The sequence below is a fragment of the Martes martes genome (assembly GCF_963455335.1).
Source record: "Martes martes genome assembly, chromosome: 1".
Lineage (NCBI taxonomy): Eukaryota > Metazoa > Chordata > Mammalia > Carnivora > Mustelidae > Martes > Martes martes.
This window is the reverse complement of record NC_137888.1, coordinates 176,584,261-176,601,131: the sequence shown is the minus strand read 5'-3', so window position 1 is coordinate 176,601,131 and position 16,871 is coordinate 176,584,261. Positions and strand designations below refer to the sequence as shown.

Here is a 16,871-nt window from a genome sequence, read left to right as displayed (position 1 = left end):
TATTCCTGGCATTTTCCTTTAAAGACATTTTTGGGATGTAGAGGAAGCATTTTCTGTTTCTAGAATACGTCATTAATTTTACTGAATGTCTTTTAAATACCCATTGAGAATACTGCGGTCTTTTATTAGATCTATTGATATGATGCAGGCACATTGGCCAGAACATCCCCATGTAGTTTTCAAAGGGTCATTATCATTATTTTAATATAATGCTCAGTCTCATTTGACAAAGTGTCATTTAGGCTTTCATACTATACTCATTAAATGAATTTATATCTACCAATTATTTGCTATCTTGCTAGATTTTGTTCTTAGGAGTATGTTAGCTCCAAAAAATAAATTGAAAAGATTTTTGAACTTTTTATGTTGTCAAATAGTTTACATAACAAAATATTTATCTGGTTCCTGAAAACTTGGAAAAAAAAAAACAGTAAAATTATCTGTCCCTAATATCCTTTTTTGGTGGGGAAGGGTGAAGTTGGTGGCTATTGATTTACATGTTTGCATACTTAATGGATCTACTTAAGTTTCCTAAATCTTACTAGTTTTGATTATTTCTATTTTACCAGAAATGTTCCATTTAACTGAATTCCGTTAAATATATATGAGTTCAACATGGAATGCCATTTCAAAATATTTCTTTATTATCTGCTATTCTCTTTCTCATTTCTAGTTTTAGTTTTATCATTATTCTTCACTGATACATTCTAGAGATTATCCATTGATTTTTGACATTATCCAGTTTGTACTTCCATCTCCTTTATATACAACAGTTCTGCTATTTTTCTTTTCTAAGTTTTATTAGGGTATGAAAAGAATGAAAATGAATGCATTATTTTCTATTTGTATGGAAAATTTTTATATGTATTTGTTTCTCCCATTATAATAGAGCATCAAAATTGTTTTTTTCTAATTTTGGCAAATTGATCTGTTGGCACTTAAAAGAAGAGCTCTTGGAACTATATACCAATTTTGTTTCTCATTTTTCTCTTTGCTTTTGACTTGATATATTTTAATGGTATATTATTTTGAGCATTATAGTTTACAATTATTATATCTTCATGACAGAGCAAACTTTTTCAAAAGGTACTTACCCTTCTTACTCTTGAGATTTGCCTTGAATTATTATGATCTTTTTACAAAATAACACTTGTTATTGTTTTTTGTTGCATTTGACTGATAAATATTTGCGTATCTTTTCACGTACATTCTTTTATTCATAGCCTTGGTTTTTGTTTTAACTCTGATATCTTTATGGGCTTTAGTTCAAGGTACATGTTACTTGGTTTGACTTCTGCCCATCTTCTTATAAATTTAAACCTTACCAAGTCTCCACTAGGGGTAGATTTGGACCATTCATCTCAATAAACATTTCACTTCATGAATACAGCCCTGGGGTGCCAATCACACTTTAAGTAGAAACAGAGACTCTGTATGCCTGGTTGAGCAAATGATGAGTTAGGGAAATAAACTCAACTTCAACTGTTTTGTGCATTTCCCTTTTTCCATAAGCATCGTAGAATACTTGTTTTCTCAACCTTAAGGAGCTTTGTGGAAAGAGCTGGACTTCAGGGAAGTGTTCAAGATGAATAATAGTAATTTCTCTGGTTTAATCACCACTTTTATAGACTCCCTCCTAAATACATCCTCTTCGAGATCATTCCAAGTCAGATAATGTTTTGAATTTGGGCAACATATAAAATTTATAAGACTCTCCAAGTAGGAGATGCTTAAAAACTCAGAGTATCGCCACAACTAGTGTTTGGAACGAGTGCTTTGTCTCAGATCTGTATATAAAATGCACATATAAGGACACCTGGGTGGCTCAGTTGGTGAAAGATCTGACTGTTGATTTCAGTTCAGGTCATGATCTCCGGGTTGTGAGGTCAAGCCCTGAATTGGGCTCCGGACTGGATGAGGAGTGGTTGAGGTTCTCTCTCTCCCTCTGCCCCCTGACCCCTCTAAAATAAATGAATGAATGGATAAATAAATAAAATGCATATATAACCTTTTATAAAAACATTGGGGTTTTTTTTTTTTTTTTGTAGTATAAGAGAACTGTTATTTTCAAACTTTTAGTCCTCATACCCTGATAATTTTATGAAACAAATCAAGTTAAAGTGACCACAACTGTGTTATTACACACAAAGGATTATTTGTAAAAATATTCTTTCCTACCACCACGAGCTGGGAAATGCATCAAGTCCCGAGGCTCACGAGTAGCTGCCGTAACAAGAGTGAGACTGGGCTGTGGGAGATAAATCATCCTGAAGCCAGCCACTCAAATGAATGGCAGTCAGCGCTGAACCAGTCACTGCTAAACCTCTTATTGCTTCCAGTGACTGTTCTCCACACACATTCTAATTCATCATAGATCCAATTCCACAAAATGTTTGTAAAGCTGTACAGCTTGGCTCTATACATTTTTCATTTCTAAACACCTGCACCACATCAAGTTTATCAAAGCGTATCCATTTAAACATCCATTACAATTATACAGTGACCTCTTCGTAAGTTTCGGTTTGAACGTTTCTATTTATAGTGAGCCCCCCCCACCCCCATATAGTATGTCTGAGTCCAAAAGGTAGCTTGTTAGGCCAGTCAAAATTGTCCTTGAATGTTCTAAAAATTATATTTAAACTGCTAGGCCCCAGACACTTAGGTCCTAGCTAGTGATGTTCTTTTGTTTCTCATTAACTGTGGGCTATTATTTCTCTTATCCTGTTATTGGAAGCTAAGGTATATTTAAAAGTAGAGAAAGATGTTTTACTGGGTGACTGATGGAATCTCTCTCCATTCTCTCTCTCTCTCTCTATTTTTTTATATTTTGACTGGGTCCATGGAGTGAAATTCTGTTGGTTAGATATATGAGTATAAGAGAATGCAACTGTATATATATTGATGAGCTTATGTCTCTTCTTTTTTTTTTTTCCTTCAGTGGGGGAGAGAGGCAGAGGGATCAGGAGAGAGGGAATCTCAAGCAGACTCCACGACCAGCACAGAGCCTGACATGGGGCCTGACCTCACAACCCTGAGATCAGGACCTGAGCCGAAATCAAGAGTCGACGCTTCACTGACAGAGCCACTCAGGCACCCAAGCCTATATCTCTTCTTATAACTGCATTTATGTGAAATAAAAGATTAAAGTGTATACATAAGAATATATGCATTCCTACTTACATATATAAATAATATGTATATGTGTGTGTGTGTGTGTGTGTGTGTGTGTGTATAAGATATATGTAGACATAGTGAAATGGAGAAATAAAAGTACTCCAGAAGAGACCAATGTGTGCCAAGTCTCATGGTCGGAGGGAACATGCCAAATACTAAAAACTGATGTGAAAAGAGACCAAAAAATGAGGGAAGAAGAGTTAAGTGACTCATCCATGGCACCATCCAGTAGCATCAGAATCTAGAAGTCATATATATCTGAACACAATCCCTGTTTTTCCAGTTACCCTACAACTGCTTGCAACTGAGATTTGTGTGGCAAACAGTGGGCTTAACTGGAGTTCTTTCACTGCTGGTTTCTTTGGACAACTTTGATTTGTCCCATGGGCCCAGGCTGAAGCTTGACTCCAGACCCATACCTCCCCTGTGATATGACAATTTGCTTCCGTCACTTGGTTTGACAAGCTTTTCTCAATGTATAACCATGCAGAAACCTGTGACTGGCATATGTTCAAACATACACAGTGGATCTGATCTAAACTGTTAGAGTTTTTGAGCTTGTGGATTTTTCCCGTAAGTTTTTTTTTTTTTCAATAAATGAATAAGTATTGAATACTCAGTGTATGGTCCAATAATACCCTCTTGTATAGTCCCAATGACAATTGATTGAATCACTTAAAAGCTCTAAGCCAGATTTCCCAATTCTAAATTACCCCACCCCCTTTAAAAATAGGGTTCTTGGGGGCACCTGGGTGGCTCAGCCATTAAGCATCTGCCTTCAGCTCAGGTCACGATCCCGGGGTCCTGGGATCGAGCCCCACATCGGACTCCCTGCTTGGCCGGAAGCCTGCTTCTCCCTCTCCCACTTTCCCTGCTTATGCTCCCAGTCCCTCTCTCACTGTCTCTCTCTCAGTCAAATAAATAAATAAAATCTTAAAAAAAATAAAAATAGGGTTCTTACTATCCACATGTATTGGCAACTTTCTGACTCACATTTTGCTGCTTTTGAAACTAGGGATATATCTAGGAACATACTGGATAAAAAGAAGCAGGCTTTTCTAGGTATTAATGTGAATGCTGCAATGAATATAGAATCAGAGAACAAGACTTGTTGTGTGATTCCCTTCCCATGCAGTGGAAAACTAATTTACTTAATTGCCTGTGCTTAAGGGAAATGTCATCACGTATGGCTTCCTGTTTTATACTGATGAGAGAATATTAAGTTACTAATGGCACAAGCCAGAGAAAAAAATTCACAGGCCATGAACTAGCGTGCTAGAGAAAGAACAGGTGATGGAATTAATTTATGAAATGTCATGTTTTAGATGCCTGACTCTGGTGAAAAGATGACTTCCTACTTTATATAGGACCTATAGGTAAGGCAGGAGCAGGTAAATATTCCTTACTCCAAGCTCCTCTTACAGAAAGCGGTAATCTAACTCAGGCTAAAGTGAGCCCTTCTTTAAGTCTCTCGTTACATAATTCTTTAGCATTAGTTAAAATGGAGGACACTGCATTGGATAAAACACCATCAACAATTTAAGATCCAGCAGTTAAATCACAAACACAATTATCTACATTAGATAGCAAAGGTAACTAATGTTTCTTTTTTTTTTTTTTTAAGATTTTATTTATTTGACAGACAGAGATCACAAGTAGGCAGAATGGCGGGCAGAGAGAGGAGGAAGCAGGCTCCCCACTGAGCAGAGAGCTCGATTTGGGGCTCCATCCCAAGACCTTGGGATCATGGCCTGAGCAGAAGGCAGAGGCTTAACCCACTGAGCCACCCAGTTGCCCCATAACTAATGTTTCAAATAAGATTCTTTATCTAAGAATTAAGGTTATGACAAGAGCTGGGGTACAAGAGAAGCCTTTTCCAGACTTGGTAAGGGGACTTCATGAAGGTAACATTCTAGTCTTTTCTCTTTTCCTTTACCTTCCCTCAAGAAAGGCAAATGACAAATCCTGGTTATGGAGTAGAGGTGGCTGAGAATACTGGCGTATGCCTTTTCCTAATGCGATAGAAGAAATCTGTGACTTTTTTTTAAAGGGCATTTAAAATAATCGTGAAAGAAATATTAATAGGTTGTAGCAACTGGTGAAGTTCTCGAAAGCCTGGAATCAGAATAATTAGGGAAACTAGAACTCCTACAATGAAGTAAGCCAGATGATAGAAAAAAGAAATGACAATGAAATTGTACTTTACTATGGCTAGGTATGGAAACATCTATGTCTTTTTTTCCCCCCCTTTTTAAGAGAGCAACTGTTTTAGTTACTAGGTCTGCTGTACCAAAGTAACACAAACTGAGTGGATTTAAACAACAGAACTCCATCCCCTGGTGGTTCTAGAGGCCAGAAGTCTGAAGTCAAGCTCCTCTCCAAAATCTCTAGGAGAGAGAGGATCCTTCCTTGTCTCTTCCGACTTCTGGAAGCTACAGACATTTCCTGGCCTATAAAAGCATAGCTTTGATGTCTGCCTGCGTCTTCACATTGCCACCTTTCCTCCGTGCCGTGTCTTTTCATAGTGTTCTCTCTGTATGCTTTTGTCAAAATTTCCCTCTTTGAAGCGTTTGTTATTGAGGGATAGTTCATAAACAGTATTATATTAATTTCAGGTGTACTGCATAGTGACTCTCCGATTACATACATTACAAAATGCTCACCAGGGTAAGTGTAGTTAGCTTCTGTCACCATGGCAAGTTATTACAATATTATCGGCCCTATTCCCCATGCTGTATTTTTTTATCCTATGACTCATTTTACAATTCCAAGCTTGTATCCCTTTATCCCCTTCATCAAATCTCTCTCTTTCATAAGGACATCAGTCCTAGTGGATTAGGCCCCATTCTACCCCATTATGATGTCACTGTAACTTAAGTGTATCTTCAATAACCCTAATTTCAAATAAGGTCACCCTGTGAGCTAGTGGTGTAACTAAAAAAATTTCTGTATCTCCTTTCCTGTCAGCTACTACACTTACACTCAGAACACACTACAAGACTTCTGATACAAGATGTCTGTGTGTTCTCCACACCAAGGAACCCTCTGACACAAGTTGGATGTCCTATAATTCAGTTCTGACACTATCCGCCTGGACATAGTATCAGATCCCATGAGTTAAGAAGAGTTTAGTCCCAGAGGACTCCCCCCTCAATTTAGATACCAATCACAAGGCTCAGACTGTTACCACACCTTTGACCAACTAGCTGTAAACCAGAGTTCCCATGACCCACTGCTTAGGTTCAATCATTTGCTAGCACGGCTCACAGAACTCAGGGAACACTTACTTACATGTACCAGTTTACTATAAAGGATATAATAAAGGAGGAAGATTAAAGCCAGATGAAGAGGTACCAGGAAGAGGTGTGCCACACTCCCAGCATGTAGATGTGTTCGCCAACTTACGAAACCCCATACTTTTAGGATTTTAATGGATGCTTCATCACACAGGTCCAATCAATTATGAATTCAATCTCTAGCTCCTCTCCCCTTCTCAGAGAATGAGTGATAGAGCTAAAACTTCCAAGCTTCTAACCATGGTTCTTCTGCTGAAGAACCAGGCTTCATCCTCAAGCTGTTCCAAAGCCCACAGAGAGTCACCTTATTAGAAGAAAACACTCCTATCACCCCAGAAATTTCAAGGGTTTTAGGAGCTCTGTGCTCCCAGGAGCAGAAATCAACATATTCTATTATTTTACAATTAGGCTTTAGGACTTGAACAAATCTTTTTTTGGTGGGGCACACAACTAAAGTCATAACATTATCCTTTTAAGTTGCCCATGATCCTAGTAGGTTGATATACCTGTGTGTACATACATTTAACGTGAAATCTTTGTCAAATGAATATAACCGAGTAGTCCATCAGACCATCTTTTGTTGTTTTTATTTTTTTCATTCAAAGGACACACCTTGATCTCTACTCTACACCACTGACATCTTAGCTACACAGAATGAAGCTATTCCGAAGTCAGTGAAAACAGGCCTTCAAGGGCAACTAGCCTTGTGGTTCTGGATTCACAGTTATGTGACCAGCTGGGGGGTCTCCTCCCAGTTTGTGTGGCTCACCAACACTGAGTCATTTCTTAATGGTTCTCCTCAAAGTGAAGATTCTTCCTTGAACTCTGTAATTCTTCCTCACACCGAACCATTACAAATGAGGAGGCTGAATGGGACATCAGAAAACATTTGTATTTTGAGCGCATAAAAATTTAGGCTTGAATCTAGCGTCCACACTAACCAGCTCAGGGACCCTGAGCAAGTCAATAAAGTTTTCAAATCCATAGTCTGTGCATCTGTAAAATGAAAACTCTCACTGCTAATGCCCAGAGCAATGCTGAGGATTACCATGGATAAAGCTCTCGGCTTGACACAAAGGAGTACTTAGCAAATGTGACTGGTTTCAACTTCATAACAAATATGTCATGTTGAAAACTGACACCTGTATATGAAACTTTGTCTCCCATAGAGTAGTAATGACAAAATTATCAAGGTCATATGTATAATTATGTATTTGATAGAAATAAAACAAACATCAATTTTAATTAAAATTATAATCTATAGGCTGAAGTAACTGTGCTCACTTTCTGGGAACGCCAGTAATAAAATTAGATCACAACAGAATTGAGAATGCAGATTTACTCATAGAACAAACATTTCTCGAGCATCATATATGGGCCAGATATTTTTTTAGGGACAATGTGTCAGAGCCACCGGTGATATAAATAGCAGGAGGAAAGTGGCACAACTTACCCCACCGACTTTCTCAAAGTGAGATCCATCTTTCTTGAAATCGGTGAGGGCCCCATTGAAATACCATGTGAACATGATGTCTAACAGGGGGTCATGCTGCACTTGGCAAGGCAAAATGACACTTTCGCCGACGGAGACATCCATGTTGGATGGTGCTAAAGTGATTCTCGTTGGTTCTATTAAAGAGAGAAGAAAGGTTTAAGTAAAACATTAGCATTTTAATTTTGATGAAATCATTTTCACAAGCTGATGGTTAATCTAACATTTAGGGTACATGATTAAAAGTTTTCAAGATTAATAGAGAAATTTTTATGCAGATCTGTAATGTATATCATCGGATCCACAAATTCTTGTTAAAAAGAATTAGGATATTTGAATTTATAGAATTTATCAGTTAAAAATTAAAGTCACCCGTAAACAAGAGTTGTAATATTACTACAAAATCAATATTAATGTAGTTTTATTGCTTTGTGAAATATGAGGTTAGAAATAGAAACCACTGAATTCTCATTGACTTTTAATGACTCAAAAATGCATTGCTACCAAAATTTAAATAGACTCAAATGTTTGAAAGACCACACAAAAGACATATAGAACAGTTACTATGAGAGGGATGCTAAGTTAAAATGTAATTAATGTGTTGCCCCCCCTCCCAAGGGTCCCCATGTACATTTCCTTTTCCCTATCCTCATAACAGTCTTCCCATCTATTGTGAATGAAAATTCCTGTGACCCCATTTTTCCATCATTGTTCCTCATTTGTTGACTCCACGTTGCAGCAAAAGTCTTCAAAAAAAGAATCATTTATGCATGCTGTCTACAATTCCTCTAGTAAATTCCCTCTTTAACCCACTCCAGTTAGCCTCTGGCTCCTCACAAGCCATTGGCTTTTGTCAAGGTTCCCAGTAATCACCCCACTGCAAACCAATGGCACATTTTCCAACCTCATCTTACTTAATTGACTTCTCAGCAGTATTTACTACCCTTGATCATTGTCTTCCTGTCAGTTCACTTTCTTTGTTTGATTTCTGGGACACCAAACTCTCTTTGTTTTCTAGAACCGTCTGGGCCAGTCATTCCTTAACTGGCCCCTCTTCTCTTTCTAAACCTCATAATGTTAGACTGCCTCAAGCTCAGTCCTTGTTTTTTCCTCATTCTCACTCCCTCAGTGATTTTAGTCATTCTTCGTTTTTCAAGTATATACCTATATGCTAACAACTCCCAAATGTGCATCTCCATCCTTCATCTCTCTCTCTCCCCAAACCCAGATTCATATAACCAAATTCCTCTCTGGGAAACATACTTGGTTGGGTGTTATAACAGACATTACTGTTCACCGCAATTTCCTTAAACACATACAGTAGGATTAAATTATCAACACTTTTGAATTCAGGCATAACCAAATGCTAACGCTTGGCTGAAGAAATATAAGATGGAGTTATGGGTGGCACTGACAGGCAGAAGCCTGGAAGAACTAAGAGACCGTCTGATGTGTTTCTCCTCTTCCACTGTGATGGACAATGTGCCTGATGGTGGAGGCACTGGGACCCTTTATATCTGAATGACGACAATATGGCTGACCCACCATGGACTTGCTGTATAAGCAAAAAAGTCTTTGCTATTTTATCCTACTGAAAGCTTGGATTTATTGCTAATGCCAGAACACTGCGGTCTGCTTTACACAAATAGAGCCTAATGAACATTTCATACTTAACTCATCCAAACTGAACTTCTGGTCTACCTTTTCCCAAATTTGTGCAACCTTCCCATCTCTATTGTTTTGACTGTCATTCTTTCTGTTATTTGCCAGATGCCCTGCAACCATCCTTTTCTCCTTTTTCTTGGGCTTCACATTCAATTCATCATCAACTCCTATTGACGCTATAAGCAGAGTATTTACAGAATCTGATCCTTTCCCATCAATTCCTCTGCTGCTACTTTCCCTTGGTTCATTACCATCTCCAGCTTGGTTTGCAGCCATAGTCTCCTGAGATCTCTTCCATTTCTATTCTTGATTCCCCACAGTGTGCTGTCATCAGAGCAGCTAGACTAAATCTTCACATCATGCCACTCCTCTGTTGATTTGCACCAGCCTCCACTTCTCACTTAACTAAAAGCTAAAGTCCTAACAATGTCTACAAAGCTCCTCCATGACTGTCCCCAATGAATCTATAAGTTAATTCCTCCATGTCCACAAAAACTTTGTCAAAACCTCTCTTTCTCACCAGGTCTACTCCAGTCATGGTGTTTCTGCCCCAGCTTACCTCTACCATACACTACTCCTTATTTTCTCAATTGTTTGCAATTTTTTCCTTCTAATAATTTCTTGTCTTTTTTTCCTACTACATGTTTTCTTTCTACCTCTGGTAGAAGGTAAGATTCATAAGGGCAACATTTTTGCCATTTTTTGCCTACACAGGCTAAGCACTTGACACAGAGTAGTATTCATTTTTTTTTTCTTGAATGAATAAATAAACAACATATATCCACAACTCTCTGTGACTCTCACTGATGGTAAAGATTATTCCATGGACTTAAACATCTCCAGAAAATATCAATGATATTGTGAAAGATTGCATTCAAAAGATCTGACATAATAGAATACCATAAAATTTCATCATCAGCATATGCTATTCGTAATTCTTCTGCCCATCATACCAGCATATAACTAATGTGTTCCCTGGTGCACACTGTGGTGTGTGAAGAAATATTAAGAGTTGTTCTCTTGACTTCCACCTGTTAAAAATAACAGTGGAAACAGGTTCTATACCTTCAAAGTGCACTGCATATTGTAAAAAATCTGTTCCTTTCCCTTGATCTTTATAACATACCGCAGTGTTCATCTCTACATAAGGCAATCTTTAAGAAATGTACCTACCCGTAACAACCAAGTGTGTTGTGCCATTTGCTTTTCCAAATTGGTTTTCTGCTATGCAGGTGTAAGTTCCAACATCAGCTTTAGTCACATTGGCTATTTTAAGTCCTCCATCTTTTAAAAAAGAAATTCTAAAGAAAAAAACAAATTAGACAAGTAAGTGTATAATAGTCATTTTTCCTAAATAACAATTTCCAAATAGAACTATCACCTTATACTAGGATTTCTATGGCTAGATAAACCAGTCCTTAGCCTCTTTGGGAGTAAGGACTACTAAAATAAAATTTACATACATATACACACAGCTGAGTAAGAGAAGATGCCCTACCAATTTGAACTTTTCTTGACATTTTTATGCAGCATTACTTAACCCCATTATTTAACATTATACCTACTTTCAGGGATGTCTTTATCAAATAAGTGTGAAATGCCTTCTAAAAATATATGGTGTGGTAGATTGTTCATGATGGGCTAACCTTATCAGCTTGGAGAAAAAAGAAAATACACATGTCATGAATTCCTTTAACTTTGAAACAGTATATGAGAATTGAGAAACTCTCTTTCCTTTCATAATGAACTTGGGAGAATCACATTTGACCCAATATAAATTCAAATTTTATAAAATAACACCTTCATGGCCACTTGTGAGCTATTGCAAAGAATCAGCAGTACAAATGAACCTTACATTAGAGTTGCTGAGCATATGCTTAAAGTACTTAAAGCTTTTGTACCTAACTAATTAATTAAGGAGATACAAATGAGTGTCTTACATGTGCTAGGCATTATGAGACTCTCTGGGATTATAGTGTGAACAAGATGGAAAATCTCCACCTTCATGGAATTAACAGTCTACTGAGCACCATAGATAATAAATAACCAAGTTCAGATATTTGAGAAGTACTCTGAAGGAAACAAACAGGCTGATATAATAAAGAGTAATATCTATAAGGAGTGTTTCCATGATAGGGTGCCTCAGAAATGCCTCTTAGAAGAGGTATCATTTGAAATGGGAAAGAATGAGAAAGGGTTTACCTATAATTAGTCAGATCCACAAATCGTAATGGCCCATGTTGTCTACCCGTAATTATTCCCCCTTTCTTTGAATTCCTAAAATCTTTACTACTCACACCATACATTTAACACTTAGGATGCCTTTTATCTCGTATGATTCATATCTTTGGTATGTGAGTGTCAAATCTATCCAAAGACAAGGTCAACTTCTTTAAAAAGATTTCCAACCCCAGCATCAGCATGACATATGTAAACCATGATTAGTAAGTGTTTCCAACTTTTAGGCTCTACAACAGACAGGGAGGACACTAAGGGCATCAGACTATAGTGGACGATCTCAACTCAATTTCAATTGATGCAAGATTTGGAGGTGAGTGTCAAAAGTGTGATTTGTCTGAGTTTATATATCAAAAATATACAAGATACATATTTTATATTACACATCTGTATTTTTAATGTATTTTATATTACCTATACATATATATTCCTTTGATGACCTGTAATTCACTTTCAATCAAATCCTACTTCCATTTTCTGGAGTGAGAAAGTGGTGTAATTAGAGCCAGCCCACAGAGACCTGCTCATCATCCCAGGTAGATTATCCATGAATGTTTGTTGCTCATGTGATTTTTTTTTTGTCTTAATCAAAAGGTGCTTTTATTTTATTTTTTATGTTCCAAGATTCATTGTTTATGCATCACCCCCAGTGTTCCATGCAGTATGTGACAAACAAAAGGGTTTGAGAACAAAGGCCTAGAAAGCTAATCAGGGAACACAAAACATTTTGTTTTAATTTGAGGGGCAAAGTACAAGGGTTACAAATTCCAAAAACTTTCCTAGGTGGCCGTGAAAAAGGTGTAATATCTGATTCCCCTCATGGAACCTTGACCACTTCAATGGGTATGAAATGCCTGCTGATTGATCACTTTTCTCAAAGAGGTCATCAAAGAAAAATCTCTATACCTCAGCTTCACAGAGAACAAAGATTTCCTTAGATACTGTGCAGTAACAGTGGAAATAGGAGACCCTGCAAAGGGACACATGCAAACCAAACACTCCACATATGGAGACTATTTTGAGAAACACGGGGAGTAACCTGAAAGAAATGGAAGTCTGATCATGTAATTCCGCCATTACCCTCAATCCCAGCTTGGACCCCTTCTCTGGCATCACACTGCCTACAGGAGAAGAATGATTACAGCCTAAGGCTGAGATGTATTTTCTCATCAGGACCCCACCTCTCTCTAATTTCCCGAAACCTCATGATTCTACGCCTTGTTCGCTTTTCCCCAGTCACACATACTTTCTTTTAAATGCTTTTATGCTTCTTCTTGTCCTGGTGCCTTTGTGAACACTGTTCCCTATGTCTGGTTAATGTGCACTTAACCTTCAGATTTTGGCCACTTCCCTGGACCACGGGTCAGATGAGGTGTTCCTGTAAATGATGATACAACTTCTGTGCCTGCTTTATAATATTTGACAACTGGTCAGTTACACATTTGTGTGCTTATTTGATCAATTTTCTCCTCTAGTAGCCTCAGAGACTGTAAGCTCTCCGGAGGTAGGGAGGGTGTCTTGAGAGTGTCTGATTTACGCACCACTAGATTTCTAGAGCCTTGAACCATTCCTGACAGAGTAAATATTCAAAAATTGATGCTTGTTGAATGAACAAAAGATTGTATGTCTTGAGAGAGTCACTACAGAAGAACAGGGATTAGCAGTGAAGACAAGTTGCAAGGCACTAAGGATTTTAGAAATTATAAGAAAATAAATTCAGAATGTGTGCAGACTATTATGCACATATATCTGTATCTACACATATACATATATATGCCTATTTATGTGCCATATATAAATATATCTATACATATGCACATGTATACGCACATGGTTGACCCATGAAACACAAGTTTGAACTGCATGGGTCCACTTATTCGCAGATTTTTTAAATACAGTATTGTAAACGTATTTTCTCTTTCTTATTCTTTTCTTAATAAAGCTTTCTTTTCTCTAAAATACTTTATTATAATAATATTGTCTATAATACATACCACATACAAAATATGTATTAATTGACCAAGCTATCGGTAAGGCTTCCGATAGTAGCCTCTTAAGTTTTTGGGGAATCAAAAGTTACACAGGATTTTCCATTTTGCATGGGGTTGGCACCCTTAACCTCCATGTTGTTCAAGGATCAACTGTGTAAATACGTATGTGGAAAAAAAGGAAGCTGAGGCAATAGAAGGCAGGATGAAGATAATTTAGAAATTCCTAGGATAAGAGGACTACAAATGTACTTTTACTATGAAGAATGAAGTTAAGAAACAGGGAGACACCAAAGATAAAGGCGGAGAGACAGGGAAGGAGGAAGGAAGAGAGAGAGTGAGAGAAAAGTTATTGAGAAAAGTCTCTGAGTACAAACAAGGGCAATGCTCCTGACCCATTTTGCTTGCTAATCCTATCTGTAAAAATTTGGGGTCATGATCTTCAAAGAGGATAGGACTTGACCCATAGCATTGCTCAATCAATTTTACTTACCCTTATTAGTAAAAAAAAAAAAAAAAAAAAAAAAAAAGCAGGTTTACTGGAGATTTTAATATGTAAAGAAAGCAAGCAAGCTAGGAGACGGTTATCAGAAGGTCTTAAAGATACTTAAATAGTGAGGCAACCTCATCTGGTCTGAGAGAGAGGCTGGAGGTGGGAACTGACCACTTTCAAGATTAGCAAGCATGGAACCAAAATAAAAATGTCTCTGGTTGACGGAACTAATATTCACCCAAAGCTCAGATCTACTGATTTGGGTATCACAGAACAGAGACAGGCAACTGCAGATACCTTCACATCCTAGGAATTAGCCTAACAGCTAACCTTCTACAACAAATACAGAACTATTAGGGATATTGGAAGAACGACAAAACCTTTAGGGCGTGAGGTTTAATAGCTGTAAATGAGCAAACCTATCTTTATGACGATGCCAAGACGAGGAATAGCTTCAAAAACAAGGCTAACAACTTAGGAATCACACAGACCTCAAAACAAACATATTGACTCTCAAAGAATGCCAACTCTGTACTTTGTGAAATTTTGAACTAATTGGGTATTTTCTTCCTAAATTGGTTCTTCCAGTAAGATCTAAGAGGACCCACAGGGCATTTCACACAACATAAAAATAAACAATATTCAGTAAATGGATGGAGTAATTGTTTCTCAAAAGAAAACCTTCAATAACCCATGCTTCCCTACAGAGATCCAAAGTGAAAATTTTATACTACTTCAGTATAAATGAAATTGCTTTCTAAGCTTTCTGGGAACGCGTTTTGCTGCAAACGGATAGAGCTGAAAATGTAGATAACAATGAGTGTCTCTAAGTCTTGGCACAAAAAGTTAAACAAAGATTTATGAGATTAACATTCAGAAATGTGGGACTCCAGTTTCCTTTGAAAAATGTAGAATTTAAATCACTGTGGCATTTTTGACTCCTTGATTGGTTTTACAATATGCCTTTATATATCTCCTTTTATCAGGCTTTCCTTTCATAGTAAAGGAGGTTAATTATTTTACTTAACTCTGTGCAGTCTATGCTTAGTTTGGGATAAGTAAACTTAATTGCTCTAAGCTGCTCGAATGGTCCATTCTGTAATGCAGTGATGGCACTGAATTTATGGCTGTTAAGAAAAGCTGTTTGTTCAGAAAGTTGACTGTTATCTAGGCAACACTGACCTGTACTTTATGATGACACATAACCATCCATAATAACACAATATGTTTTAGAATGGGAACAGTGTGATCTATTGTGCATGCAAGGCAGGATTTCTGAATATATTGTTTTATCCTTGCCTATGTTCTGAATATTACGGTAATTTATTCAACTTGAATTTTAACAAACACGCCGCAACTCTACATTTTCTCAGGAAGCACATCTCAGTGGAGATGAAATCACATGAGATCGTAATGATTAAACTGCTGTATAGAAAATAACAAGGCTATTTTGGACTTCACTTTCTGAGTACATATTTGAAAAGATGGATGCTTACAATTAGCCGTAAGAGAAAAGTACTCACAATGCATATATTACAGGATAAATAATGACAGTTAAGAAAAGCAAATATAAATTGATGAAAATGCATGAGAAAAATAAGTGTCAGTGAAAAAGAGCACAGAGTGCAAGTTTTCGTTTGCAGCTCCCGCTCAGCCTCAAACACTTGGTGAAAGGACTTCTGCCCCTTGAGTTCAACGATAATGTACACACACTGTTTAGGAAAATTATATTTGAATTTTCATTCTTTTAGCTATACCATTTTGGGCTTTTGTCTTTTAAATTCAGCAGTGTTAGGTTAGTGATTTATTGGTTGGCAATTCTCCAAGGAAAAGAGGCAGAGCAGAGAAGATTCAGCAGTTAATTATCCTATTTTTGAGTAAGCACTAGGCTAATACTATGAGGCATTGTTACTTGGTTGGGACACATAGATTACACGGAACAGGCATCTGAGGTCCTAGAGAAATGTACTTTTTCCATATCAATTAACATTTCTTCATATTCATAAGAAAAGAATCAACAACAGTAAAGGACATAATCATTACTTTTATAAAAAAACTTTTCCAAAAGCATGTCTATCATGACAAATAAATCTGGAGTTCAGTTTCTTTTACAACAGTGATGTGATTGTTTTTTCTTCTAAAATGGACTCAAGCCAATAGAACAAAAGGCCCCTAAGAGGGAATTTCCAATTTGAATTATTATATAAAACTACTCATCTAAGTAATTCATGGGGCTGAGGTAATCCATTTGAAACATTTAAATCCTTATATAATGGAGTATCTGCAAAAATGATAAATATTCCTATGTATGAGGGAGTAAACCAAACAAGACAAACAACTCTCTAATACCTCATGTCTTTAAAAGAAAACCTCAAAGGGAATAGTTATAAAGGTTCAAAGCAGCGCCATTTTTGACACTATTCTTTCCTGCTTGAGAGACACAGAGAGACTGGTAAGTGAAATCAATGAAAATCACAATGTCAGTACTACTACTTATATACTATATATAAAGCTGATTTAAAACT

General features: G+C 37.1%; 1 protein-coding gene across 1 annotated transcript in view; it reads right to left on the bottom strand.

The window, feature by feature from the left end:
• Nucleotides 1-16,871, bottom strand: part of CNTN3 (contactin 3) — a gene marked incomplete at both ends in the record, with an annotated part of 249,580 nt that overhangs the window by 58,032 nt on the left and 174,677 nt on the right. Inside the window, 2 exons of the mRNA XM_080825412.1 lie at nucleotides 7,924-8,099; nucleotides 10,801-10,928. Of these exons, the coding sequence (XP_080681538.1) occupies nucleotides 7,924-8,099; nucleotides 10,801-10,928 (304 nt within the window). The remainder of the gene's footprint in view (nucleotides 1-7,923; nucleotides 8,100-10,800; nucleotides 10,929-16,871) is intronic.